Source organism: Canis aureus, chromosome 8 (assembly GCF_053574225.1).
Source record: "Canis aureus isolate CA01 chromosome 8, VMU_Caureus_v.1.0, whole genome shotgun sequence".
NCBI classification, from domain to species: Eukaryota; Metazoa; Chordata; class Mammalia; order Carnivora; family Canidae; genus Canis; species Canis aureus.
This window is the reverse complement of record NC_135618.1, coordinates 5,718,309-5,744,527: the sequence shown is the minus strand read 5'-3', so window position 1 is coordinate 5,744,527 and position 26,219 is coordinate 5,718,309. Positions and strand designations below refer to the sequence as shown.

General features: G+C 45.3%; 1 protein-coding gene and 2 long non-coding RNA genes across 10 annotated transcripts in view; 1 reads left to right on the top strand and 2 right to left on the bottom strand.

Moving 5' to 3' along the window:
• The window catches only part of TNNI3K (TNNI3 interacting kinase), a 284,328-nt gene that overhangs the window by 15,988 nt on the left and 242,121 nt on the right, over positions 1–26,219 (bottom strand). The window contains exons 24-25 of one of the 6 annotated variants that reach the window (XM_077905045.1): positions 18,527–18,658; positions 17,666–17,910 (exon numbers count right to left, since the gene is read on the bottom strand). The exons of 4 other annotated variants lie outside the window; for them this stretch is intronic. In XM_077905045.1, coding sequence (XP_077761171.1) covers positions 18,538–18,658 — 121 coding nt within the window. In that variant the 3' untranslated portion in view covers positions 17,666–17,910; positions 18,527–18,537. Of the gene's footprint in view, positions 1–17,660; positions 18,659–26,219 lie in introns of those variants that run through there. One more of the 6 variants, XM_077905044.1, reaches the window with a different exon arrangement.
• Positions 1,324–2,729, bottom strand: LOC144318281 (uncharacterized). Its single transcript, XR_013384131.1, has 2 exons — positions 2,173–2,729; positions 1,324–1,775 (listed from the first exon to the last, which is right to left on the bottom strand). It is a non-coding gene; the product is annotated as an uncharacterized LOC144318281 (long non-coding RNA).
• LOC144318280 (uncharacterized) lies at positions 1,781–15,739 on the top strand. 3 transcript variants are annotated; one of them, XR_013384130.1, is made up of 4 exons: positions 1,781–1,905; positions 2,757–2,875; positions 5,821–5,929; positions 15,178–15,739. It is a non-coding gene; the product is annotated as an uncharacterized LOC144318280 (long non-coding RNA). The 3 variants fall into 3 exon arrangements; XR_013384129.1 differs by lacking the exon at positions 15,178–15,739 and adding an exon at positions 7,425–8,035; XR_013384128.1 differs by lacking the exons at positions 5,821–5,929; positions 15,178–15,739 and adding an exon at positions 7,425–8,030.

The window sequence follows — 26,219 nt, the reverse complement described above, 5'->3', positions numbered from 1 at the left end:
CCTTAGTTGCTCAGAGCAGTGACTTACTCATTAACATAACCCTTCACTTTTCTTTCCTTCCCTTTCCTTCCCTGTGCTTGAGATCACATCCCCCCAACCCCTCTCCCCCAAATAATTTTCATTCAGATCCTTGTCTTGTGGTCTGTTTTTTTTTTTTGGAGGAACTCAACTTAGCATGGCCTGCCTCCTCTGACTACAGGGGGAGTTTCCTGACAGCGGGGCCTTGTTTGCCTCGCTCCCCAGTGCCTTGGACTATGCACCCAATAGAGATGTGTTCAACGGATGAATGCAGGTTCCTCCCTTGCAACTTCACCCATATTTATCTTTGCTTATCTCCCTCTGATTCTTGCTCAGCCTCCTTCCATTTCTTTAGCCACTGCCCAAGAACAAGCTGCATTCCCCTGACACATGACCTCTGCAAAAGCCTCCCTACTGCTGTTTCCTGCCCAGCCCACCCCACCCTGCACATCGTTGCCAGAGAAATCTGTGAACGGGTCTTCGTTAGGGTTTCCTCACCCATTCGGGGGCTTTCGGTACAGTCTTATGGATATGACAGGGAAATGGAACAGCATGAAGAGTCTCTCTTCTGGGATAGAGGTGACGGCCACATGGAAGGGCACAGGAGCCACAGTGGCCTCTGCGCTGCCCTAGGCGTCTGCTCTAGCCGTCGGCAGAACTCGCCTCATATTGCATATTCATCTCATCAGCTGCGGACTGTGGATTCTTCATCCGGAGGGACGCGCGTGTCGCCTGGGGCCTCACATAGCACCTGGCATTGGCCAGTTGAAGGAAATGTGTTGACGTCTTGAAGGTAGCCTTATTTTTTTTTTCCACGGGGAGATGAGTTTCCAACATATGCAGACAAGTTTCCAATGTATGCAGTTTCAGAACTACGTGACTTGAAAAAAAAATCAGTTTTTTTTTTTTTAAGTTCCTAGAACAGGGGTCAGAAAATGTTTCCTGTAAATACAGGGCCAGTTGGTAAATATTTTAGAATTTGTGGACTATATGGTCTCTGTTGGCAACCATTCAACTTTGCTGTTACAGCACAAAAGCAGACATAGACAGTATGTAAACGAGTGTGGCCACGGTCACAAAAAAAACTTGACAAAACCAGGCAGGGTGTCAGACTTGGCCCATGGGGCAAATAGTGTATCAACCTCTCCTTTAGAGCAAGAGACAACCCTGTGTGTGGTGCTTCTCTAAGGGGTCTTCGACCTTTGGGCCAAACAATGCAATCCCAAGGACAGCGGGCTCTCCGCTCGTCTCCCATTTTAGTAGTTTCTCTTAGAAGACGAATAATCAAGACTAAACTACACGAGCTCGCAGCAAAACAGAAAAGAAACACAGTTTACATTTATTCAGTGTTGACCACACGTCAGACACGTACAAACTGCATTCTCACTTGAAGCTCGCGGCAACATTAGTGAGGAAGGCGAGGATACTCTTATTTTCATCCTACAGGTAAGCCACTCGAGACCTGGAGAGCGCATCCCACGTGCCTCGGGTCACGCAGCTCATGCACAGTAGAACCTGAATTTGAACTCAGGCCCATCTGAGCCCAAGCTTTTAACCACTGTTTTATAAGGATGGCCCCTGGGTGGCTACATAAGTAAAAATTACAAAGCCGATTTTATTGATGGAAGATAAAAGCGACAACCAGGTAGGCGCCCACGGAGCAGCACACAGTCCTCTCCCCTTTTGGATCAAGGAGAGTTCAAAGGCCATCTTTGTTGATTGAACGTCTCCAGGCTCTGTTGTGCGGATTCAGATCCCTGCAAGAAATTCCATGTTCCTTTGTTCTTTATGACAGGCTGGTCTGAATGGAAAGATTTGAAAACTCCCTAAACTCTTTGAACATGGAGAACATTGATCTTCACAAACCATTTGAAACACCCTAAGGAGGTTACAAAATTACAAGCCATGGGTTTTTTTGTTTTGGTTTGATTTTTTGGTTTTTTTTTTTTTTTTTTTTTGGTTTTGTTTTGTTTTAAGTGAATGTATACTAAACCTCTGGGACCTTTTGGCTCATCATACAACACCAAAGCTTTCCCTGCCTCCTCTGTGTGTTCTTGGCTGTCAGGCCCTGAATAACAAAGTGGTATTATGTGGCGAGGGTGCCTTGTTCTTCCTGCAAAGCTCTTCTCCTGCCAGAGACGTGGGGGCTCTTACCCTACTCCGCTGTGATGTGCTGCGGAGCTTCTTTGAATCCTGGGGCAGCCCGGGGTTTGGCATGGCCTGCTGAGCCCACCACCGCCCCTGCCTTCTGTGTGGGCAGGAACACGACCGGGGAATTCTGCACGGCGTGCTCTGTGGCCGGCCCCACAGCTAGGCCTCCGTGGGTTGTTCCGTGGTGGTATTTGTCGGTGCTTGTCCCTCGAGATGGGGCGCCCCAGACCGCACACTCCTCCGGAGCGGGAGCCGTGGTCTGTGGGTTACTCCGTGGCCCTGGCACCTGGGGCCTGGCATCTAGGCTCGCAACACTTCTGTTTAACAAGGGAGCTTGAGGGACTGGACCCGAGCTCGGTTCTCCTGGCCCAGTGCTCGGTGGCGGGGGGGGGGGGGGGCGCTGGCCGGGAGCTCCGGCTGTCTACAGTCCCCGCACCCCCGCTGCGGCTGGTCACCGGCCTGCATGACCCCGACCCCTCACTTCTCGTCTTGGCGTCCTCCTCCCCGACACTTGGGGGGCTGCCCCGTGGCGCATTCTTCATCAGATCGCTCATCGTTGCTTTTCTTCACTTCTCCGTCCTCCCTAGTGCCTCGCCCACAGCCCGCGCTAAAGAAATAGTCATTAAATAATCGAGTGAGAGGAGAGCAGGCTTAAAAGAGCAAACGGATTGACCACCATTCCTCTTGGTGCCACACAGCAGCTCAGGTAGGGTGATCCTTCTAAGAAGCAGCCCGATCACGCCACCTCTCTGCTCACATCCCCGCGGGGGAGTGTGTCCAAATCCCAGTAAATGCCCCAGTCCTCCCGGCGGCCTGCACCTGCTTCATGATCTGGGCCCCTGTCACTTCTCTGCTTTGTGTCCTATTACTCTTCCCCTATTACTCTTCCTCCTATTACTCCTATTACTCTATCCTTTTGCCCCTTCTGGTCTCCGGGCTGTCCCTTGACTTCACAGACATGACCTCACCTCAGGGGACTTGCACTTACTGTTCCTACAACCTGGGATGCTCTTCCCTAGAGGCCTATGGTTTCCTAATGCACTCTGTTCACATCTTTGCTTGTTATCATCTGGAGAGGAGGTCTTCCCTGATCTTTCTTTTTTTTTTTTTTTTTAAGATTTTTAAATTCATATATTCATGATAGAGAGAGAGAGTCAGAGACACAGGCAGAGGGAGAAGCAGGCTCCACGCCAGGAGCCTGACACGGGACTCGATCCCAGGACCCCAGGACCCCAGGACCCCAGGACCACACCCTGGCCCAGGGATCCCCCATTCCATGATCTTTCTGTTCAAAATTACAAACCACATCTCTTCGTGCACTCCATATCCCTCATCCCTGCTTTAAGATACTCCAACATTTTCTTTAAAAAAAGTCTGTCCCTTTCCTCCCCCACTAGAATAAAAGCACCAGGGGATCCCTGGGTGGCTCAGCTGTTTGGCACCTGCCTTTGGCCCGGGGCACGGTCCTGGAGTCCCGGGATGGATTGAGTCCCGTAGGGAGCCTGCTTCTCCCTCTGTCTGTGTCTCTGCCTCTCTCTCTCTATGTCTATCATGAATAAATAAATAAATAAGTAAATCTTTAAAAAAATAAAATAAAAGCACCATGAGGGAAAGGGATTCTTTCATTTGTTTTTTTTTTTTTCTGCTGCTGTAGTGCGAACCCTACAAGGATAAGCTCTGAATAAATATTTGCTAAATGAATGAATGAATGAAAGCCTGTCCACAGCTGTCAGAGCCAAGAAAAATGGAAAATCATTTATGGGTTTCCTTCTGGAGACATTCATGTGACTTTTTGCTGATGCCCTTTCTTGTAGGACTTGTAAACAGGAAAGGGTTTGGAGGGGCCTTGCGTGGTTACCGCGGCCTGTGAGTCCCTTGAGGTGTCCTTTGAGGACATCGTAGCAGAAAAAAACATCAACTGCTCTTGTGGCCGGTGGCGGGTGGGTCGCGTCCAAGTGCCAAAGTTTTGCAGAAGCCCTTGTCCCGTGAGAGCGACGGCTCCACACTCCCCTGGCCCTCGGACCTGCGGCCTCGGAGGATTGCCTTGTCCTCTCACTAGATGTATGGCCCAGGGGACAGCAAAGCACAAGTGTCACGCTCACAACTCTGTGATTCAGGACTTCACGAAGCTGTTTCCCAGGAGTCATCAATTGGGATGGTGTTTCTCATTTTTTTTTTAAAGATTCTATTCATTTATTCATGATACACACACACACACACAGAGAGAGAGAGAGAGAGAGAGAGAGAGACACAGGCAGAGGGAGAAGCAGGCCCCATGCCGGGAGCCCGACACGGGATTCGATCCCAGGACTCCAGGATCAGGCCCTGGGCCAAAGGCAGGTGCCAAACCGCTGAGCCACCCAGGGGTCCCCTGGTGTTTCTCATTTAAAGGCTCTTTTTAAAACCACCAGGGTTGGAGCCCCTATTTCACACATGCATTAGAGTCTCATTTAACCTTCCCAGCAGCCGGGAGGGATGGGGGTTATTATTATCACCACTATTATTTTTTTGTGAAGAAGCTAAAGAGCAGCAGGGCCGGGGGCTTCGCTGAGTGAGGAGAAGGGTCAGGGCGCACATGCTGAGGCTCCCGGGCTCCTGCTCCCCGGGCCACCGCCTGGCAGCCAGGCTGGCCTCCGCGGCCTGTCCCGGTCACACGGGCTTCTCGGCGGCCCCTGGGCACCCGGGCTAGTGTAGGAATCCGGGTGTCTGCTGGGCGGCCTACGGATGCTGTGCCCCCCGCGAGCCCGAGCCTCACGGGGTCACGGCCTCATCCTGGTGCCCCGGCGGGCACACGGGCAAGGTGGCCACTAGCGTCAGGGGCTGACGCAGAAAGAAGACAGATTTTGAACCTGATAAAAACCCCCACCACTTTCAATCCAGACTTGAGTCCATAATCAATAGGCCGACGGGCCAGCGGATGTTGTGCTGGGATTGCTGCCTTAGATCCTTCACACGCACACGCACGCGCACGCTTTAGAGACTTAGACAGCAACTGCTTTACATTTTTGGAATATGTGGAGGAAAGTCAGATGGCCTCTTTTTCATGCTGTTTTTAAAATATATGATATCCTTGGGAGTGAGTCTTCCATGCTGGGCTGGGAGAATTAGTCATGCAACGCCCACGACAAATGTCCCCCAAGCACCCCTCTGGAAGCGAGCCCTCGGTCTCCCTTTCAATAGAAGACGCCCCGCTGAAAGGGGACCGGGTCTGGGGAGTGGGGAATCCACCCGAGCTGCCCCAGGTTCCCACAGGAACGCTGGGGACACGCTTCCTTCCTTTACGCCCCGTGCAGCGGCTGCCTCCTTTGGACTGTGGCTCTCCGCGCGGGCGAGCAGCAGCTCCGGGCACAGAACTGCCCTAAATGCTTTGAAGCCCTCGAGTCCACAGCCTTCTATTTGTGTCTGCCTCTTATTCATCATGGGCCTGAATGCTTCACCTGCTATGTTAAGCTTCCAATAGAGCCTGAACTAGATTCTTAAAAAGAACAATCCCTGGCCAGTGAATCTCAGCACGAGAGAGAGGTGGAAAAGTGAGGAGGGTGGGAACGAAGGCAGATAGTAACCGCTTCCTGTGATCTATCTTTGGAAGGATATGGATACACCGCCTTCATCTGGATTTTTTTTTTTTTTTTTGCTCTACCTGGATCCCAGCTACCTGTTTAGAAGATTAACAACAGTTGGATGCAGACCCACGATCACTCTGGGCTTTGCAGTAGTCATGATTCGTAGCGGGAATGGCACCTCAAGTAGACTAGCACAGGTGCGGAAGAAATCACTACTTATTTTCAGGATCAAAACACTTAATATTTATGTAGAAATAACTGGAAACACCCATTCCACAATTTATTCATTCATGCATGCATTCATACTAGGCCCCCATGCCCCCCTTATCATAAAGTTTAGACTGCTTTGCTAAAATGGCCTGTTCGACAACTCTGGGAGGGCAGGGCTTGGGGTCGCCTTGTTGATCCCCCTATCACCATGCCCGGGATGTAGGGGGTCCTTCCCAGTTATTCGCTAAACAAAAGAAGGAAGAAAGGAAAGACATGAAAAAAGTTTTATGAAAATAGTAGCATTTAATATAGAATATGTGTGTGCGTGCATGTAGATGACCAGGGAGCAATTTATTGTGCTGGAGTATATATTTCATATATATATATAGGTAACGTGTAATATATAGGTATATATATGAAATATATATGTTCATATTTCTATATATAGGTATATATATATAATATATATATATTTCATACATATAGGTAACGTGTAATGAGCAGTAACTATGCGCCAGGTATTGTTTTACGGTTTACGGCCATTGTTTCACTTCCTCTTCGCAATAATCATGAAGTCAGTACTATTATTTTCCTTGCTTTGTAGATAAGGAAGCAAATAAAAGGAGGCTGAGTAGTTTGGGCCAACCTTATGTTTTAGAAATGGCTTTGCCAGGATGTGAACCCAGCCAGTGCGACTGCGAGAATGTGCTCCTCGCCGCTACGGTGTACAGCCTCCGTCTCTATCATGATCCCCTCTCTGCAAACCTCTATGGGGACCGAGACGGGACAGTTTCTAAAAACGTTCTGGGGTCAAAGCTGGCTGTTGAGCTCTTGCCCAAAGGAGAAATACTTGTAAGAACACTGTCCATTCAGGGTCCTTGGAGCCCAGAGAAAGTGGATCTGTGCGCATAGGTAGGACCCCAACGCTGCAGGGAACATGGGACTGACCATTCAAGCTTCCCTGTACCCCTGCTCCCAGGTCACCACTCTTCACTGAGCGGATTAAGGCCTCAAGCAGGGGCACCTGGGGGGTTCGGTCAGTTAAGATCTGCCTTCCACTCAGGTCGTGATCCCAGGGTCCTGGGAGGGAGCCCCGCACTGGCCTCCCTGCTCAGCGGGGACCTGCTTCTCCCTCCCTCTGCCTCTCTCTGTCTGTCTCTCATGAGTAAATAAATAAACATAAAAAGCCTCAAACACGTACCCCCAGGAGGAATGAACCCCACACGGAACTTCCAGGTGTAAGTTTAGTGAGGGGCTGCCTTGGTTTTTGTCAGCTTGATTTCAAGTCCCCCCCCCCCAGTCCAGCCTCTTAGATATGTCACAGTTCAGAAGGGGACTCCTTTCTTTGTCACCCCTAAATGGACCGAGACCCACCTCACCCCACCTCTTAATATGATCCAGGGCTCCCCTCCTTCTTTCCTCTCTGTTGCCATCAGTATATTAAAAATGGAGGAAGAACAATAAGGCGGTTCCTTTTCTAAGTTGTAGGACAAAAAATTTTGGCGCCAGAGGACAGGAGTGGGAGAGAAGGTTGCAGGAGACAAGCAGGGCCCGAGGAAGAAAGAGCCAGAGGCAGAGGAAGTGATCCGCACGTGGACCGATGGAGCAAGACCTAGGAGCAAGGGAGAGGCTGGACTCCGAGAGGAGATGCACTATTTCTCTATCTGAAGGGAAACAGAAGATCCGTGAAGTTCTAAAATAAATTCAGAGGGCCTGAGGAGGAAAGTTGGTGGCAATCATGACAGATGGCTTCAACTCTTTATGAAAAGTGGGAGGCAAGGTCACGTGAAATTTTTGAGTGTATTTAAATGACATGCATTTACATTTTCATACTAAAGACCTATTCTGAACCTGGTTCAATTTTTTGAAAAAAAAATTAAAAAAAAGGAACTGTCATTCATAATCAAGGCATAGATAACAAATATTTTACAACAGAACGGCGACGAACGTTATAAATGTTAACCTTTGGTTTATCTCAGCCATAATGTATCCCCATTACGGGTACGTGTCCTCACTTTAGGAAAATGCCATGTTTGAAACAGAAGTAGCTTTTAAAGACATATTCTGGGGGATTGTTTTGTAAAACCATTTACTTAATAAAGAGACTCTCAGAAGTTTTCTATTACTGTAGCTTCCCTATTATTTTAGTTTATAAAAATCAATCTGAGGACCTTTAAATCTGAGCCCTCTTACTTTTAAGGTAAGGCAATTTGTCTTAAATTGAAGACTAAATGCTTTTTCAAGGATGCATATTCGTAAATGGTGTTTTAAAAATGCATCGTTTACTTACGGAAAAGAAATTACATAAAAGCAAAATGTGAGACCAGAAAACCAATACGATTATTTTGAACTTAAAAAAACAGATATTATTTTGAACCCCATTTATGATAGGTGATGAGGCCTCCATCGCTGACAGCAAGTTCCCCAGCCGGGCTCCTGGTAAAACACAGAAACCCAACCCAAGTCGTGACTAGTAGAATCCACTCAGACCCCGGTGCAGAGCTAACAAGGAGGAGCTGATGCGGGAGGGGGAGAATCAGAGGCCCCCCGGGGGGAAGAACTGGCTCTCCGAAGAGAAGAGAACAAGAGTCAGTAGCTGCCCTTAGGCAACGCTGGTCCTGTCGGTAAAGAGGAAGAAGGAAAATGCTGTGGAACTATCATACACCAAAAAAGAATAAATAAAGGGAACAAACAGCAGGATGCTGTGTGGAAGCAGGAGATCCAGTACAGAACAAGGGGAATTCCCTCCTGTCCTCTCAATTCTTAGGGGAGGGCTCGATGATTCCTGCAGCCCCCCTGACCAAAGAGCTCTGATGACCCCTTCATCCCTAGTCAATCAGCAAACCCCCTGTGTCCACTCTCCCAGGGCAATATTTGCGGCCCCTCCGTCTCCCTGTCTCTCTGTCTCCCCGCCTTGCTCTCACTAGGAAGCTCTTGGTCTGTCCCCTGTCCTCTAGCAGCCTGCACGGAGCCACCAGATGCATCTTTTCCAAGAGGAACTCTGCCTGGGTCACCACTTGCTCAGAAGCGTTGAAGGGCTTCCCCGTATGTGCTGAGCAGAGTCAGAGTCAGAGAGGAGGGCACGGGGCAGCATCGCGTAGAGCGGTGGTTCTCCAGGCGAGGGGTCTGCATCCTCAGCCCCAGCATCCCCTGGGAACTGGTTAGAAATGCACATTTTTAACCCTGCCCCACACCCACCCAATCAAAAACTCTGGGAGGGGCCCCAGCCATCTACGGTTTAAGAAGCCTTCCAGGTGATTCTGACACATAGTAAATCTGAGAACCATGAACTCTGGCTTCAGGGGGCTCAGTCTCCTGTCCTCTTTCTGCGCACTCACTAGCTGTAGTCCTTACGCACGTCGCTCCCTAGGTCTCAGTTTCCTCATTTTAAAAACGGGAGCCTCTGTATGTTGGCAAATCGAACTTCAATAGATTCCAGGAATATAAGAAAAAAAAAATGAATTCCAGCAGGTCCTTCCTGGGTCTTTGGAAAAGTTAAAAAAATAATAATAGAAATGGGAGCCTGAGATTGCCACTATGAGTTATCAACAGCAGCTCATATATAATGCATAACACGGCGTCTACACATACGGAGCCCTCCATAGACCTCAGCGCTGCTAAGTATCGTCATTAAAGGCGACCCCTGCACGGATCCTGAGCTGCTTCCCGCAGTCCGGCTCAGTTGATCCACTCACCATTCCAGGCAGGTCTTGTACCACTGGCACATATGTGGGCTCAACTGTTAGACGTAGGAATCAGTGAGGAGCGAATGCCAGAAAATTCTTGATAGTAATTAGGTGCCTTAGGGAAGGAGCTTAGTTTGACATTGAAGGCAGTGGAAATTCTAATGAATGTTAATGAGGCATTGATTTACTATTTGACCCGAGAAAATATGATAAACCCCGTTGCTTGTATTCCCATCTGTAAAATGGGATTAATGTCATTAACCTCCTTTAAAAGAATTACCCCTACAGATACATTGCACATAGAAAGTTCTCACAGGTGTTGACATTGATTCCTCTGATACATAGTAACGAATCCCATTTGCCCAAATGGGGATAAGCCATCAATAATCCCCATCGACAGGTCTGGGGACTGGGGACAAGGATGTTTCTGTTTTATTCTGAATTGTTATCAGTGTTTCCTCAATTCTGCTCATGGGAACCTGAACTATAAGTATTTCTTTTAGACTCCCGTCACCTTTGGGTAGAGGATGCTAGAGAAGTTGTCGTCTGTTGTGTGGTTAGCAATTACTGAGATCGTTTGGGTGAACAGTCAATAGGGGCCTATCATCTATGTGGAATTTTTAAACACTGGAAAATCCCAGAAATAAACTGCCTTAGGCTGTCATGATAAGGGTTGGGAGAAGTGTGGATGTAGGAGAACACATCTAGTGCAGAAATACAATGTTTGAGTAGTGATTAGCCACGCCACCTTCATACATGAAGTAGGTAACAGGTTACTCCTTGCAAATTGCAGCACGTCCCGTGACTTCTCTTTTAAACCTAGCAAGGTTCTAACTAAAGCCTGGCGCAGGCGCAGCGGTTTGGCGCCTGCCTTTGGCCCAGGGCGCGATCCTGGAGACCCCGGATCGAATCCCACATCGGGCTCCCGGTGCATGGAGCCTGCTTCTCCCTCTGCCTATGTCTCTCTGCCTCTCTCTCTTTCTCTCTCTGTGACTATCATAAATAAATAAAAATTAAAAAAAAAAAAATAAAGCCTGATCTCTGCCACTAGGCGGCCCCTTCCCCTCCCCAGGCCACAAGGAAGTTGTGGAAATGACTGTCCTATAAAGCAAAGGTGACCATGCCACCTACTGCTAAGGTCCCACTGCCCAGGTCCCTAGCAGCAGATGGTCTACTTCTCCAGCCTCATCACCTGTTGCTCCCTGCCTAACCCGGGTAGGCCCCACCTCCAGTGAATTTCTGGGTCACCCCCATGTGAGCCCTACAGTGGAGGGACTCGCTGTCCCAATTACAGGAACTTACTGCATTGTACCACATGGATTTGATAATTCCTTCCTGACTAGACCTTTATCATCTTCAATCGAGAATCTCTTCTTATTTTTCCTTTATTTTTAGCATTTGGCAAAATATCTGGGAATTTGGAGCCCTGTCCTTATTCTAGTAAGTAGTACTTGAACAAATGAGTGGATAGCCGCATTCATTGACTGGTCTTCAACATTAGCTCATTGTCGTTGGCCAGGTTTTTAAAAATCTTGGAATACCTAAGTGATGACCGACAAAATTATAGACATGAACGATTTACACTTCAGATTCACACTCACACCGTAGTTCCCCCTCAAAGATCCCCAGGGGAAGACCTCATCAGTTAAGTGGATGATCTTCCCATCCTCTCCAGTGAGGCCCTTAAGACAGTAAATACTACTCCCTATTCACATTCTCCACCAAAAGCAAGTTTCTTCTTCTTGACTGAGTCAGATACCAGCATTTTTTAGAGAATAAGAGAGGTACACTGGCTCTGGGGGCATTAGGCAGACATGGGTACTTCAGTCCCTTTTCTTAAAGATTTTATTTATTTATTTGACACAGAGAGAATGAAAGAGTGAGAACAAGCAGGGCGAGTGGCAGGCAGAGGGACAGGGAAAGGGAGAAGCAGGCTCCCTGCTGAGTGGGGAACCCCGATGCGGGGCTCCGTCCCAAGACCCTGAGCCGAAGGCAGATGCTTAACCAGCTGAGCCACCCAGGTGCCCCATGGTACTACAGTCCTGTTAACAACTAAAGATCTCCCGTCCAAAAGTAAGGGCCAATTGAGGAAGACTAGGTTTCTGAAGATGAAAATCTCAGACTCATCTTAGATTCCATCACACTTATTGTTTGACCTAGCTTGATGTCCTTGTCAGATCCCGCTTTGAATTATTTCCATCAGTGATCAGTCTTTAGGCCTCACCTGTTGTCTCTGCCTGCGTCAAACCTTGATCTCCTTAGTTTAACGACATCGGATGTCAGTCACCTGCTCGACCTCAGTAGTGTTTGACCTCAATTACCTGCAATTTCTTCCTGACTCCTGCCTTAATTAGGCCTTCGCTTGTGCCTCTTGTAGAACTGGTTGCCAACAGCAACCATCAAAGAGACCTCAGTTGAGACCTCAGAGAGCACGCTGTCTCCCAGTGTCCTTGTGATACACATGGGTATCACAAAGTATTAGAATTTAACCATAATTTTGGTTAGTCATGTATTTTTTCTTTCTGAGAAGGCACCCCAAAACGTGGTTTTTTCAAATCTCGTCTGGGGATGGTGTGGGTTTTCTGTACAACCACAGATGATGAAGGGAAAATAACAAGTGACTGCTATTCCTCACACAGGGCATCAGCCTAACATCAAGTCTTGGGCTTGTTTTCATCCTGGGCTCAGTAAATCGCTCTCATCCCCTGCGTTCATTTCTTGGGGCTGCTATAACAAAGCTCCACCAACTGGACACCTTAAAACAATGGAAGTTTATTTTCTCACCAGTCCTGGAGGCTAGAAGTCCAGGATCAAGGTTGGTTCCTTCTGAAGGCTGTGAGGGAGAACCCATTCCATGCCTGTGTCTGGCTTCTGGTGACAGCTAGCAATTCTCCGTGTTCCTGGCTTGTGGATGCTATCACCTCCGCCTCCATGTATTCGCTTAGCATTTTCTCTCTCCTCCTCTTAGAAGAACACGGCTCCTAATGGACTAAGGGCCCACCCTACTCTAGTATGACCTCACGTTAACTTATTACATCTGTAACAACCCTATTTCCAAATAAGGTCATGGTTTGAAGTACTGGGGGTTAGGACTTTGACGTATCTTTCTGGGGGACACAATTCAATCCATGGCATCCCCTCATATCCGAGGCCACAGCCTTGACCTTGTTCTCATCGTGCATTCCAAACCATTTCTTGTGCTGTCCTGGAAAGAGCACACGTGGGCTTTGCGGTTGGCCAGGCTGGGGTCAACCCCAGCTTCCCTGCTTACTTTTTCAGGGCATCATTTCTGTTTTGACCAGTTTTGCCATCCTCAAAATAAACATATCCACCTCGTAGGTAGCCAGGAATATTAAATTAGATAATTTAAGTACGGTGCATAGGAAATTCTCGATAAATTACATCGAGGATTCCCTTCTTTAATGAATGATTATTAAATAGCAGAGAGTTTTTTAAAAAAGCGATTTCTATTAAACAAACCTTTACGTCAATGTTTCTCTTGGACTCAACAATGGACATCTCAGTATAAGTGCATATACAGTCCCCCCAATTGCTGAAAGGATCATAAAGCCCTTTCAGCTCGTCAGCCTGTGATCCTCTAACAAGAACACAGAATTGTGGGTAAATGCTTTAAAACAATTACCCCTGACATTTTGGTAAGAATGCATTTATTAGACCATATCTCATACTTGATTGAGAAAATAAACAAGAGCCTAGATGATCTGGCTTTAAATGTTCTGTAAAATCTCTATTTTAGTACTCTGCTCTATGATTCATAAAAGAAGCTTCCATTTTGGTGTGCCTGGGTAAATCTGGCTATGTAAACTCTGTGAAGCCTTTGAATTAAAAAAACGTGGTTATGGTTTACTGCTTGACAGTCTTTTTAAGGGAGAAAAGGCAGGCACTGAATCACCAAGATAACTTTATTTAAACTTAATTAGTCGTCGGAAGATTATTTACTCCCCTTAGTCTATAAAAAAAAAAAACAAAGGTCTGTCAGCACCAGATGCATCTGATTTTTGCAGATGTGGTTGTGGCTTCTGAAATCTTTAAAGATTCATCTTAAATATGCTTTCAGGTCTCCCTTTTGTGAAACTTTGACAGGATAATAGAATTAGATTTGCTGAATTTCACTAAACTGTAAAGTAACGTGTCATCAGCTCCACTAACTTCTCAAAAGATATTTCTCTCTGGTAATGCTCATCAATCTAGCTTTTCAACCCCTAAACACGAAACTCTGAAACAAAAAGGATGACTCCATCAGTTTCGCAAGTGACAAGATGTTAAACATTTAACACTCCCACATTGTAGCACCAGCTGCTTTGGGATAATGTAGACTTGCTTAGGTTTGGCTTAGAGAAGAAAAAGAAAGAAGGAAGGACGGAAAAGGAATTACTCTCGCAGTGAGAGTGCACAGTTCTCTGCAGATGTGGAGGCTTCTGAAGAGGGATGGCCTACTGAGCAAACCTTCCCCCTGCAGGGACATTGCAAGGGAGTCACCACCGGGTTCTCAACCCCTGGCAGTACCCCTGTGTCTCCACCTTTCCAAGGACTCACTCTGATAAGAGCACTGGATTAAAGGAACTTGTTCATTAAGGGAAGGGGTGGAGGCTCAGTCAAGTGCATTTGCAAATCCCACTATCAATGGTCAACAAATGTCGCTGAGTGAATAGGCTGGAAGAGCCTGCGTGGCCCTCTGGCTCATGCCAGTTCTTTGTCCACAACTAATTCCTTATCCCGGGCACTTCTGCTGTGACATTTGGGCCAGCCAAACAGCACTTACTGAGCAACCCATCGCCAACTTGAAACCATCAAGAGTGTTCTCTTTCTTAGGTGTCTTATCATGAGTAATGCTCATGCGATGGCAAAAGTCATGCAGGGTTTTCCATGATGAGCCATTTTTCCCGGGTGAGAGGCAGGAAAGGCCACCTTTGAGCGCTGCCACGGTCCGCCCCGTCCTTTGCTCGGTAGGAGACAAGTGCCCCATGTGGGGTGAGGCACACCGCAGCACAGCGCTCATTTGGAAAACATAGTCTGAAGCTCCCACAGGGAAGACGGAACAGTGTGAATAGCCCCCTGCCAGGGGTAGGTGTTGGTCTGTCTTCAGTGAACTTTTGATGAGGAACTACCATGTGCTGGATGCTATCCTGGGCGCTAAGGACGAAGGCAGATGGGAGCGGTGCGGGACGGGGGGCGCGTAGACAGAGGAAGGAGGCACATGGCTGAGATGCCGCCCGTCACCTCAGTAGGCCTCGGTTTTATCATCCACCCTTCACCGTAGAGATTAGCAAACTACAAGCTGTGAAACCTTTGGGTAATTTCTTTCTCTTCTCCCCCTTCTTTCCTTCCTTCTTTCCTTCTCTCCTTCCTTCCTTCCTCCTTCCCTCCCTCCCTCCCTCCCTTCTTTCCTTCCTTCCTTCTCTCCTTCCTTCATCCTCCCTCCCTCTCTTTCTACCTTCCTCCCTCCCTCCCTTCTTTCCTTCCTTCCTCCCTTCTCTCCTTCCACCTGGATCCTTACATATTTATTTCTCTTTCCCCATCATTTTAAGAGACAGCCTCACAAGCGTAATCGTGTGCACGGTGTCATCAGTGCAAGACTCGCTAAGTGTCAGGAGCCACCCCTGCAGCGCGGCCTGGTTGGCACAGTTCCAGAGGCTGTTCCTGGGTTCAAGGGGGACCTCTACGGTGACTACGTCACTCATGCCTCATCTGTATGACTACGTCTTCTCCCTCACTTGAGTCTTTTTGATGACCCGCTCTAAACACAGCTGCGGAAATCATGTTCATTCAGTTGCTGGAAATTTAGACTCATGCCCCGGTGTGATTTCAATAAAGACTGCTGGTTGCTTTACCCAGTCCCACTGAGAGCCTCACATGCCCCCTGTCTGGATGAAGAGTCTGAGGTCTTAGTGCCTGGAAAGGAAGCTGCACAAAGTAACACTTCTCTCAATTCCTTCCAAAATTTCTTGGCCATTGAAGAGGGATATGTCTACTGAACAAAGCTTCCCTCTCGAGGGAACCCTGTTAAAGAATCACCACCAGGTTCTCAACTAGCAGTACGCCTGTGTCTCCACCTTTCCAAGGACTCGCTCTCCTAAGAGCACTTAGTGCACTGGATAAAAAGAATTTATTCATCGAGAAAAGGAATAGGGCCTCCCTTGTCTCCGTGTTCTTCTCTCTTTTTTTTTTTTTTAAATTTTATTTATTTATGATAGTCACATAGAGAGAGAGAGAGAGAGAGAGGCAGAGACACAGGCAGAGGGAGAAGCAGGCTCCATGCACCGGGAGCCCGACGTGGGATTCGATCCCGGGTCTCCAGGATCGCGCCCTGGGCCAAAGGCAGGCGCCAAACCGCTGCGCCACCCAGGGATCCCCGTGTTCTTCTCTTATTTCTACTTCTGCCCGTTGTAAATCTCTATTCATCTCTTCTACTATGTCCCCCCAACTGTTTGCTGATCCCCAGATGTATCACTCAGGTTCCCAACTCTTTACTTTGGTTCTTGTTGCTTTCTTTCTCTGATATGCCTTTCCTTCCCTTCTCTTTTTGGCTAATTCTCCCAGATTCAAGTTGGGTAGCATTGTCTTCAGGAAGCTTCTTTGGACCTTCCCCAGATTTCAGAGCACCCTACTCCTGGCTTCTGGTTTGCTCCTCTGACCTCCTCACTAGACTGCATTCTATCAGGGCTAAGAAGAGATGTTATCCATCTTTGTATTGGCAATACTGACTACAGGATCTGGGACATAGCAGATGCTTAATAAATGTTAGATGAATATATCACCAGTGGAACAACCTAAAGAAAGAGCAAAAGAATCAGCAGTAGGAATAGGAGAGTTGAAAGGACTAGACGAATGAGGGAGCATGATGCATGCATCAGCTTTTCTCATCTATACGTAAAATACTGGTAATCTTCTAGGTAAAGAAAAAAAGGGGGGGGGGAATAAAGAGGGAGGAAAGAGCAAAAGGCAATGTATTCAGTTTGCCCAGAGGGTATATGGAGGACTAGCTATCAAATATGGGGTGCTCCCTGGATAGGGCTAGACAACAGTTCTATGTACCCAGTAGGAGCTCAATGCATATTTGTGAGAGAGGTGATTAATTCCATGAACTTTCCAATTCTAGCCATAGTCAATTAAACTTTGTATACTGCTCAACTTCCTATGTTTCCCTAAGATAAAGAGGAATTTACTTAAATAAATGTAGCACATAGATCTTTGTACTTTGGGACAAATTATAGTGCAAGGGCCTCATTCAATGGGCAGTAATTGAAAAAAAATACAAGAATCTTGATAGTATTTCAATTATCTCTTTTTTCCCCCTTTCCATTTAGATATAAGAAAAAGGATGGGAATTTATTGTCCTTTGTGCTAAAGAACTCAGGAAAAATCTGCAGGTGAATAATGTAGTTTAACTTTTCTAAGTAGTCTTTAAACTCAGAATTGTTCATGCTTCAAAAAAGAAAGAAAAATAGCCAAAGAATATACAAGCGGCAGAAAACTAATTTTAAAAATATGAGCTTCTGGGCCACCTGGGTGGCTCGGTGGTTGAGCGTCTGCCTTTGGTTCAGGTCGTGATCCCAGGGTCCTGGGATCAAGTCCCACGTCGGGCTCCCTGCATGGAGCCTGCTTCTCCCTCTGCCTATCTCTCTGCCTCTCTCTCTGTGTCTCTCATGAATAAATAAATAAAATCCTAAAAAAATATGAACTTCAGATCACTTAATATCAGAAAGTAGTTCATAGGTACTTTTCATAGTCAAATACTCTCTTCCGGGATCCCTGGGTGGCGCAGCGGTTTTGCACCTGCCTTTGGCCCAGGGCGCAATCCTGGAGACCCGGGATCGAATCCCACGTCGGGCTCCCAGTGCATGGAGCCTGCTTCTCCCTCTGCCTATGTCTCTGCCTCTCTCTCTCTCTGTGACTATCATAAATAAATAAAAATTTTTAAGAAAAGCAAATACTCTATTCCTTACCATATGTCATATGTCAAAAATAACAACCAGCCTCTTAACATGGTGTTTTGTCATCAATTTTTATTTTATTTATTTGATGATTCCATTTTTCTTCTCTGGATGATTTGGTAAAATATTATTGAAGGAAATGTTAGCCTCATCTTTCCTTGAACAACAAAGGATGATTTTTTTTAATAGTACAGAAATGTTTATTTGGATAAAAACAGTGTATCTTGATTTGTTGTTTCTGAAGCATTTTAAATCTTTTCCACTTTCACGTAGTACTCTAGCATTTATCAGGCATATTCACAATTAACTGTAGTTTTCTTCTCAGGGCTTACAAAAAAAAAAAAGGAAAATTGAAATCCTTGAGCGTAATTTCCCCTGATTTCTGTCATTTTCATGGAAATAGCCGCCAGATAGACAACAACCAGAAACCCTGACTTTAATTCAAATGGCAACTTGACTAGGGAATGGCCAACCAACATTATTGAATTCGACAAACAAGTAATGTAGATAGGTGGAGAAGAGCTATGAGAAATTTATGGGTAAAGCTGCTATTTAATGAGAAAAAGGAATGTCCTACTATCTCAAAGAGAATAAGTGATAAAAAGGAGAACAGAGTGCCTGAATTAGGATTCTGAATTCCAGGCAGACATACACTTTCTCAGCCTCAGAAAGGTATTTACCTATTTCTGGGTAGGACGATAAAAGAGCAGACAGTTATGTCTAGTTTAAGACAAAACAACACAAGCTTCCCTGGGATAATATTAACTGGTTTATATGTATGTTCTCCAAATCCTTGCAAAAACTAGCCAAAGTAATATCATGATACCTACTTTAGCAAACTCGGGCCCAAGTTCGCACTGCTCCTAGGAGGCAGAACTGGGATTTGAACGCAAATATCCTTGGCTCCTAAAGTACACACGCTTTTCTAGTGTAGCACACCAACCTCCACTCCGTTTAGCAACAGATCATCCCCTTTCTCCCAAGCCGCTCTTCTACAGGACACCTGTCCTGGGCCAGGTTCTCCCTGAACTCGCTGTCGGTGTTCTCCGAAGGCTTTTGATTTCTTGCTGTAAAGCTATAGAGCAGAAAAGCATGCTGGTGCACACTGGCCCCCTATGCCTGCTTTATCTATTTTCTAAGTTTTTATTTAAATTCCAGTTAGTTAACATGGAGTGCAACGTTAGTTCCGGGTGTAAAATACAGTGATTCAACACTTGCATACAACACCTGGTGCTCATTGTAAGTGACGTCCTTAACCCCCTTCACTTACTTCACTCAGCCCCCCCACCTCCCCTCTGGTAACCGTCAGTTGGTTCTCTATAATTAAGAGTCTGTTTCTTGGTGTATCTCTCTCTCTCTTTCCCTTTGCTCATATGTTCTGTTTCTTAAATTCCACACAAGTGCAATCATATGGTATTTGTCTTTCTCCAACTTATTTTGCTTAGCATGATACTCTCTAGCTCCACTGGTGTCACTGCAAATGGCAAGAGTTCAGTCTTTTTTATGGCCGAATAATATTCCATTATAGATGTACATAAATAATGGAATATTATTCATGTTTTATAAAAATATATATAATGATATATATATTCCAATGACTTATATTCCAGTATATATTCCAATAATTTATATTATTTATCCATATGTATATATGCTACATCTTCTTTATCCATTCATGTACCATTCTATCAACAGTTCAAGTGGACACTTGGACTGTTTCCACATCGTGGCTATTGTACATAATGCGGCTATAAACATCGGATGCATGTATCCCTTTGAATTAGTGTTTTTGTATTCGTTGGGTAGATATCCAGTAGTGTGATTGCTGGACTGTAGGGTCGTTCTATTATTAACTTTCTGAGACCTTCCATACTGTCTTCTACAGCGGATGCACCAGTTCGCATTCCCACCGACGGTGCACGAGTTCCATTTTCTCCACATCCTCGCCAACATCTGTTGGCCATTCTATCAGCCATTAAGTAGTCACCCAGATGTGGTGTTCCCTGTTCTGTTTTCCTTTTAAATATTGGGAAAGTAAAAGCATAGGGTCCTTTTAGAGAGTAGACCATCCTGAGGGATGATATGAGCTCAAGAGATTATCTGCACTTGTTTATTTCTCTTTCTCCTATAAACCCTGTTTAGATTTAGATCCGTGCTGCTAATGAGTCTCTTCGCCACCAACTTTCCTCATCTTCTGTTCTGTTTTCAGTGTTTCTCCTCCTTAGTACAGATTCATTGCCCGGTTGTGTTCTTCCTCCCCAAATTCAGTGTCTTTTCCGGAAAAGGACAAATGCGAGGACCTGTTGCACATACCTCTAAGGCCAATGAATGGCCTATTTCTCCTCAGTCTCAGTGATACCTCCTTCTGTGTTCTCATGATCCAGGAGATTATGCCCATTCCTGTATGTATCACATTTTATTATAATATATTTGGGGTCTGTTTCCAAGACTAGACTGCTGAAAGGAAAGATTGTACTGTGCACTTTTCTTGACATCCCCAATCCCTAGCAAACCCTTGGCACAATGCAGGCACTCTGTGCTTATTGAATGAATGGGTGACTAACTTACTGAGAGACGAAATCAACATTGATTTAATTTTCAATCTTGGATATCCCAAAGGCACTTGAGTTCCTAAGTCTCAGGGCTTATATGCCTAGATGACTAGCTCATGTGACACTAAATCAAAGTGCCATGCTGTTAGGGGATGTCATCATGGCTTAAATCTCACCACAGGCAGTGCTTCTCCATGTTCTTGGGGTCAATGAACCCTTGTGTGGAGCAAAAAAAAGAAACTTTGGAATAAGAACATTTGCACTGGTTGATTGACTGATTGATTCAATATACAAATACCTACCACTTGCTATATGTCAAGCATTGTGATAAATATTAAGAAGGTAAAAATGAAAGACACAATTCCTGACCTTGAGAGTATTCAATATGTGTGTCTGCGTGGGGGGGGGGGCGATGTAATTATAATGATTGTAATATAGTTTGTATGCTTTAATGAAGTACCCACAGGATAAGATGGCAACAAACATGATGATGGGCATTTAACCAGCTGAGGGCATCCAGGGAGACTTCCTGGGAGAGAAAACTTTGGAGTTGAGCTTGGTCTTAATGAAATCTTTGATACGTATGTGTGCTAAAAAGGTAGGAATGGGGTGAGGAAGTTTGAAAACTGCTCTTACATGTGCAATTTGCAAGCTTCTTTGGGTCCATTTTTAAAGAACTCTTGAAGTGTGCTTGCTTTGAGATACTAGTAACATGGGGGTCTTACACTCAGAGCACTATGTGGTATCCGTAATTAAATTCAGATAATGATTTATTTAACATTTCTTTCAGCATGTTTGTTTAGCGTAATGTACTAGGCCAGTTGGTGTTACAGGTATAAAATTATTTAATATGGGTGGTTCTGTCCCTCAAGGAATTTACACAGCATAGACATGGTACTAAGTAGAAAATGGTAATAGGGTAAATGAAACTTTGGTTAGAACAGAGAAACAGCTTCTCATCAAGCATAAAGATGGGATTGGGAAAGCTTGGAAGGAGAAATGATGCAACCTTGAGGAGTGGGGTTTAGAAATAGAGAGATAAGAGGGAGGGCCTTCTAAATGCACTAGAGCTAGAAGGGTTCGCAGAGATTGGTAGGTCCTGTGCTGCTTACATTTTAATGTACATTCACCAGCGTTAAAATGCAGATTGTGATTCAGTAGGTCCCAGTGGGGCCTGGGAGTCTGGACTTGTAACAAGCTCCTGCTGCTGGGACGTGGGCCACACCCGGAGTAGCAAGGGTCCAGTTTACATGCCTGAGAGAGAGGAGAACCCTGGAACCCAGGTCAGGAGGGGATGTGTCCACGCCACACAGCTGGTTAGTGTGAGAGCGGCTCCCCGCTTCACCCTGCTGCAGCCAGGGTGCAGCCAGGGTGCAGCCAGGGTGCTTTGGGGTCAGACTTGCGTAGGCTCACTGTCCGCCCCATTGTTTACTAGTTGCAAAGCCTTAGGCAGGCCATCTATCCTGTCAGGTCTCCAGTTTTCTCATTTGTAGAATGCTGATAAATGATTCCTACCTTGTAGAAGAATTGTGATAAGTCAGGGATACGACTGGCAGAGAAAAAAAAAATGCACAATAGTGTCTGGAACATAGTAAGTGATCAAAATACATAATGTATCTTCCATTTTCCTTTTTTGACCAAGTTAATATTGCTGTCGATGAATATGGCCTCGTGTAGGTCATTACCTCCCCGAGGGGCTAGGCTGTGTTAGCAGCCAGGGAGAAGCAGGAGGGCACTTAACACCGGCTGGCAAAGTGGTGCCTGATTGAAGCCAAGAAATGAATCAATCTTTCTTTCGCTCTCTTTCTTTTCTTTCTTTCTTTTCTTTTCCTTCCTTCCTTCCTTCCTTCCTTCCTTCCTTCCTTCCTTCCTTCCTTCATTCCTTCCCCTTTTTCCCCCCTGTTTCTTTGGAAGAGGATTCAGGAAGGTAAACACATCCATCAGTAATTTTTTTCCCCTGTACTTCTTTGCGGCTGAGGCCTTTAAAACATCTGCTCATTAATAGAAAATGCTCAGCTAATACCATGAATATTAACGGTAGCGATGTTTCATTCCACTTCGGTTGATACAGGAATCATCTCTTGTCTGGATCTACGATTTTTTTTTTCAGTTTATTTCAGCGGCTTACCTCCACACCAAGAAAAACTCCCATCTCATCGTTGCCAAGGCGATAAATGAGAAACAATAACCTGGGAAATGTCTTCTTTAACAAGAAACTTTCTGTTTCAAATACTAGCAAAGGCAAAGGAAGTGCGTTGCCATATTTGCAGGATGTGAGGGTTAGAACTGGCCCGCGTGGAAGGTGCAAAAAAAGTGAAAAGGAGGAAAAAAAAAAAAAAAAACAAAACCACCCACCTATGAGGAATTAGACTGTGTGTGAGGCTGTGCAGAGCCACTGTACGAGCTGCTTCAGGAATCTATTTAGAAATCAGTGCTCTGGTCTCTGAATTGTTAGAGACCCCAGCAGCCCCCCCCCCCCCCCCCGCCCCTTATTGCTGCAAACGTATTGCAGCAGCCGCGGCCTGGGAAGCCCGGGCGGGACCGCGGAGGGGCGGGGGCGCAGGTCCCTAACGTTAGGGCCCCGCGGCCCCGCGCGCACCGCCAGCCGGTCGCCAGGTGGCGCCAGAGAGCAGGGGCCGGGCGGCTGCAGCCCCGCGGCCCCCCAGCAGCACCGCCCTGGGCCTAGACCGCCCGCGGGCCTGGTGACTTGCAGGATGCCTCCCGCGGAGGGGCAGAGGGCGCGAGCAATCCGTGTCGACTCCGCCTGCCGCTGGTGTGCGTGCGTGTGCGAGTGCGTGTGCACATGGGAGCTGTTTGCTCATCCCACTGTAGCGCTCTCTGGGGCCCTAGGGCTGCTGGCGAGGTATGGCTGTGCCTAGTGATTGGCCCTTCCTGGGAGAGTTTTGACTTCCTCCAAGACCCCTCTCCACTTTCTATTCTTTCTTTCTTTCTTTTTTTTTTTTTTTCTTTCTTTTTTTAAGATTTTATTTATTTATTCATGAGAAACACACACACACACACACACACACACAGAGGCAGAGACACAGGCAGAGGGAGAAGCAGGCCCCATGCAGGGACCCCGGTGTGGGCCTCGATCCTGGGTCTCCAGGGTCACGCCCTGGGTAGAAGGCAGGTGCTCAACCGCTGAGCCCCCCAGGGGTCCCGCTCTCCCCCTTTCTTTACTCTTTCCTCCTTATTGGATGACATCTGGGGACATCACGAGGAGGCGTACCAAGTACTTTGACACCCTCCTACCAACGTGAACTGCATACTTTCACTCTCAACCCCATACCCTATGGCATTAAGAAATCTTCTGCTTTTGTTAATGAGAAAGATTTATGGGCACCTCAGAAGGATTTGAGCTTAGACAGACAGAGATCAAAGGCAACCAACAGGCGTTATGGCACTTGCTTGGGTTCTAGCTGCCTTCCTTTGGCTTTTATAGTTTTTTTTTTTTTTTCAAGGCAGACCCTTAATGAGCTTGATAACTGACCTTCAGCAAGTGAATGTCACAAAAATTACACATCCTGGACGTGATAACTATCCTGCGGGGGGGAAAAAAGTTTTCTTGTCCTTCGATTAGGCAAGTGGCGTTTTGCTCTCAGAACACAAACAATGAGAGCAAGGCCCATAGAACTTACCAAATGAGTTAGTAAAAGGCAACTCTTTCTACAAGCTCAGAAGGCATTGCTGATGTGACAGTCGCCTGCTACTGTGATGCCCTGATATACACCAAGGGCTTCTGTAAATTCTTTATATGCCATATTTGAATCAACAATCTTTAGTAAGCAAAGAGACAGTTCAGAAGCCGAAGATGCTATCTTTCTATTGTCTCCTTACACTTATAAATCTTACAATTCTTTCTATGTGGAAGCACCCGGAAGGCTGTGTTTATGAGTGAATATTTCATTTCCTGGGTTAAAAAATTCTTGAAACTTTCATCATTAGATAGGCTATTTGCTGCTTGAAAATGTCAGCTAAAAATTCCTTAAAATACAGTGAATGCGATTGACTACTGTGCTAGAGAATATATTTAATGAAGAAATGAAAAAAAAAAAAGGCCTAGTTTTGTAATGTATTTAATTTGATAAAGGAATCATACTAAAGTAGAATTATCCTCGAAACTGGTCCCATGGTGTCTAGAAGGGAAGAGTTTATCTTTTTAAATGTTCTGATTGGTTTTTGTGGCTTTTGAAATGTGGCCAGGGAGTCAGGCTGACTTCCAGAGACACAATTAAAGAATGTAGAGAGGGCAGGGTTAGGCCATGGCAAGCTGGTGCATGATGCAGCAGATATGGAGATCGCTGTGTTCAGGGTAGGTCTGTATCAGTGCAGGCAGCTGATTATAAGGGTCTGTCACAAGCAGGCATAAACTGAGGTAAACTGGCTAGTATCAGAGGTAGTTGGAGTGAGAAGGGACAATTTCCCTGCAATCAAAGGTTGTATTGGCTATAGACTGAGAGTGCTCTATGTTCCATTTGAGCTGTTAGAACTTTAGAAGTAGGCAGCTCTCTGCTGATTCTCAAAGCCCAAACCAGAGGATACAAGTTTCTGTTTTTTCTATAGATGGTTCAAACATGTTGCTCAAGTCTACTCTCCAGAGACAGCATGGTATAATGGAAGCTCTACCAGCAGGCCCAGGTTCAACTATTAACTACCATTTTCCCACTATATAGTTTCATACAAATTGATTAAATCATTTGAGTCTCTGTTTTACTTGAAAAATGGAAACCACAAGGCTTACCTCACAAGACTGTTGTGAAGATTAAACAGCATTAATGTTTGTGAGGGCCTATCATGATATTCATTCATTCTACAAATAGGTTTTTAGCACCTACCAAATGCCTGACATTGTTTTAAGTATTGGAGAGACAGCATCAAAAAGAAGAAAAGAAGTTTATGCTCTCATGGTACTTAGTATAGATACCAATGAAAAAGTAAATGATTGGTTAAAATTATAATTCCAGGTCAATGTAAATGTTGTGAAGATACGGATTCCTGTTGGTCTAAACCTTGCATTTTGTTGAACCATACAGGGGGAAATACAGCCTGGGTTCCAGTAAGGTGGGAGATCAGATAAGAAACACTGGTATGAAGCTAAAATCTGCAAAGGACAACTCCAGGGTGAACCAGGAAAAATAAAACCTACTGTACATAAAGAGACGCAGAGGATAACTGTCCATTTGTCCTTGGCTCCAGGTTTAAAATGAAAAAATAAAAATAAAAATGAAGTATTTTCCCTCAGAACTCCCATCTATGATCCACAAAGATACAAGTTTTAAAATAGAAATAGTACTACATTTATTTTATAAAAAACTTCTAGTGGGAGTTTTGAAGTGGTCCTGTAGAGTTAGTGTACCTATATGATTAGCAAGAGCAAACACAAAGCATCTGTGAAGTAACCTACACCAATTAAGGCCAAAAAACTTGCTGGAGATAAAGTTCCAAAGAAAATGAGCTAAAAAATGAGCTCAAAAATAGAAACAAAAATCTCTAAATGTGATGAAATCAGGAGCATGAATTAGCAGAAACAACAAACTACACAATTGTACATATAAAGACTGCAGAGATTAGAAATAACAGGCATTCAGGTATAGAATATAAAATAAATGTGTTTGAAGAAAAAAATTATCAACTAAAAGTATGTGGAAGATACATAAGACTTTCAAAACTGTCACACACACATTTAGTAGATATGGAATAGAAATTAGAAATAAGTTGCAATAGAAATGCAATGAATAGGACCACATATTAGATTCAGTTAACAAGAGAATATGTGAACTGGAAGATAGATTTGTAGAAATTACCAGAAGGCATCATAGAAAAAGTAAATGGTGGGAAATATATATGAGATTCAATTAATAAGAGAATATGTGAACTGGAATATAGATTTGAAGAAATTACCAGAAGACATCATAGAAAAAATAAATGGTGGGAAATATATATTAGATTCAGTTAACAAGAGAATATGTGAACTGGAATATAGATTTGAAGAAATTACCAGAAGGCATCATAGAAAAAGTAAATGGTGGGAAATATATATTAGATTCAGTTAATAAGAGAATATGTGAACTGGAATATAGA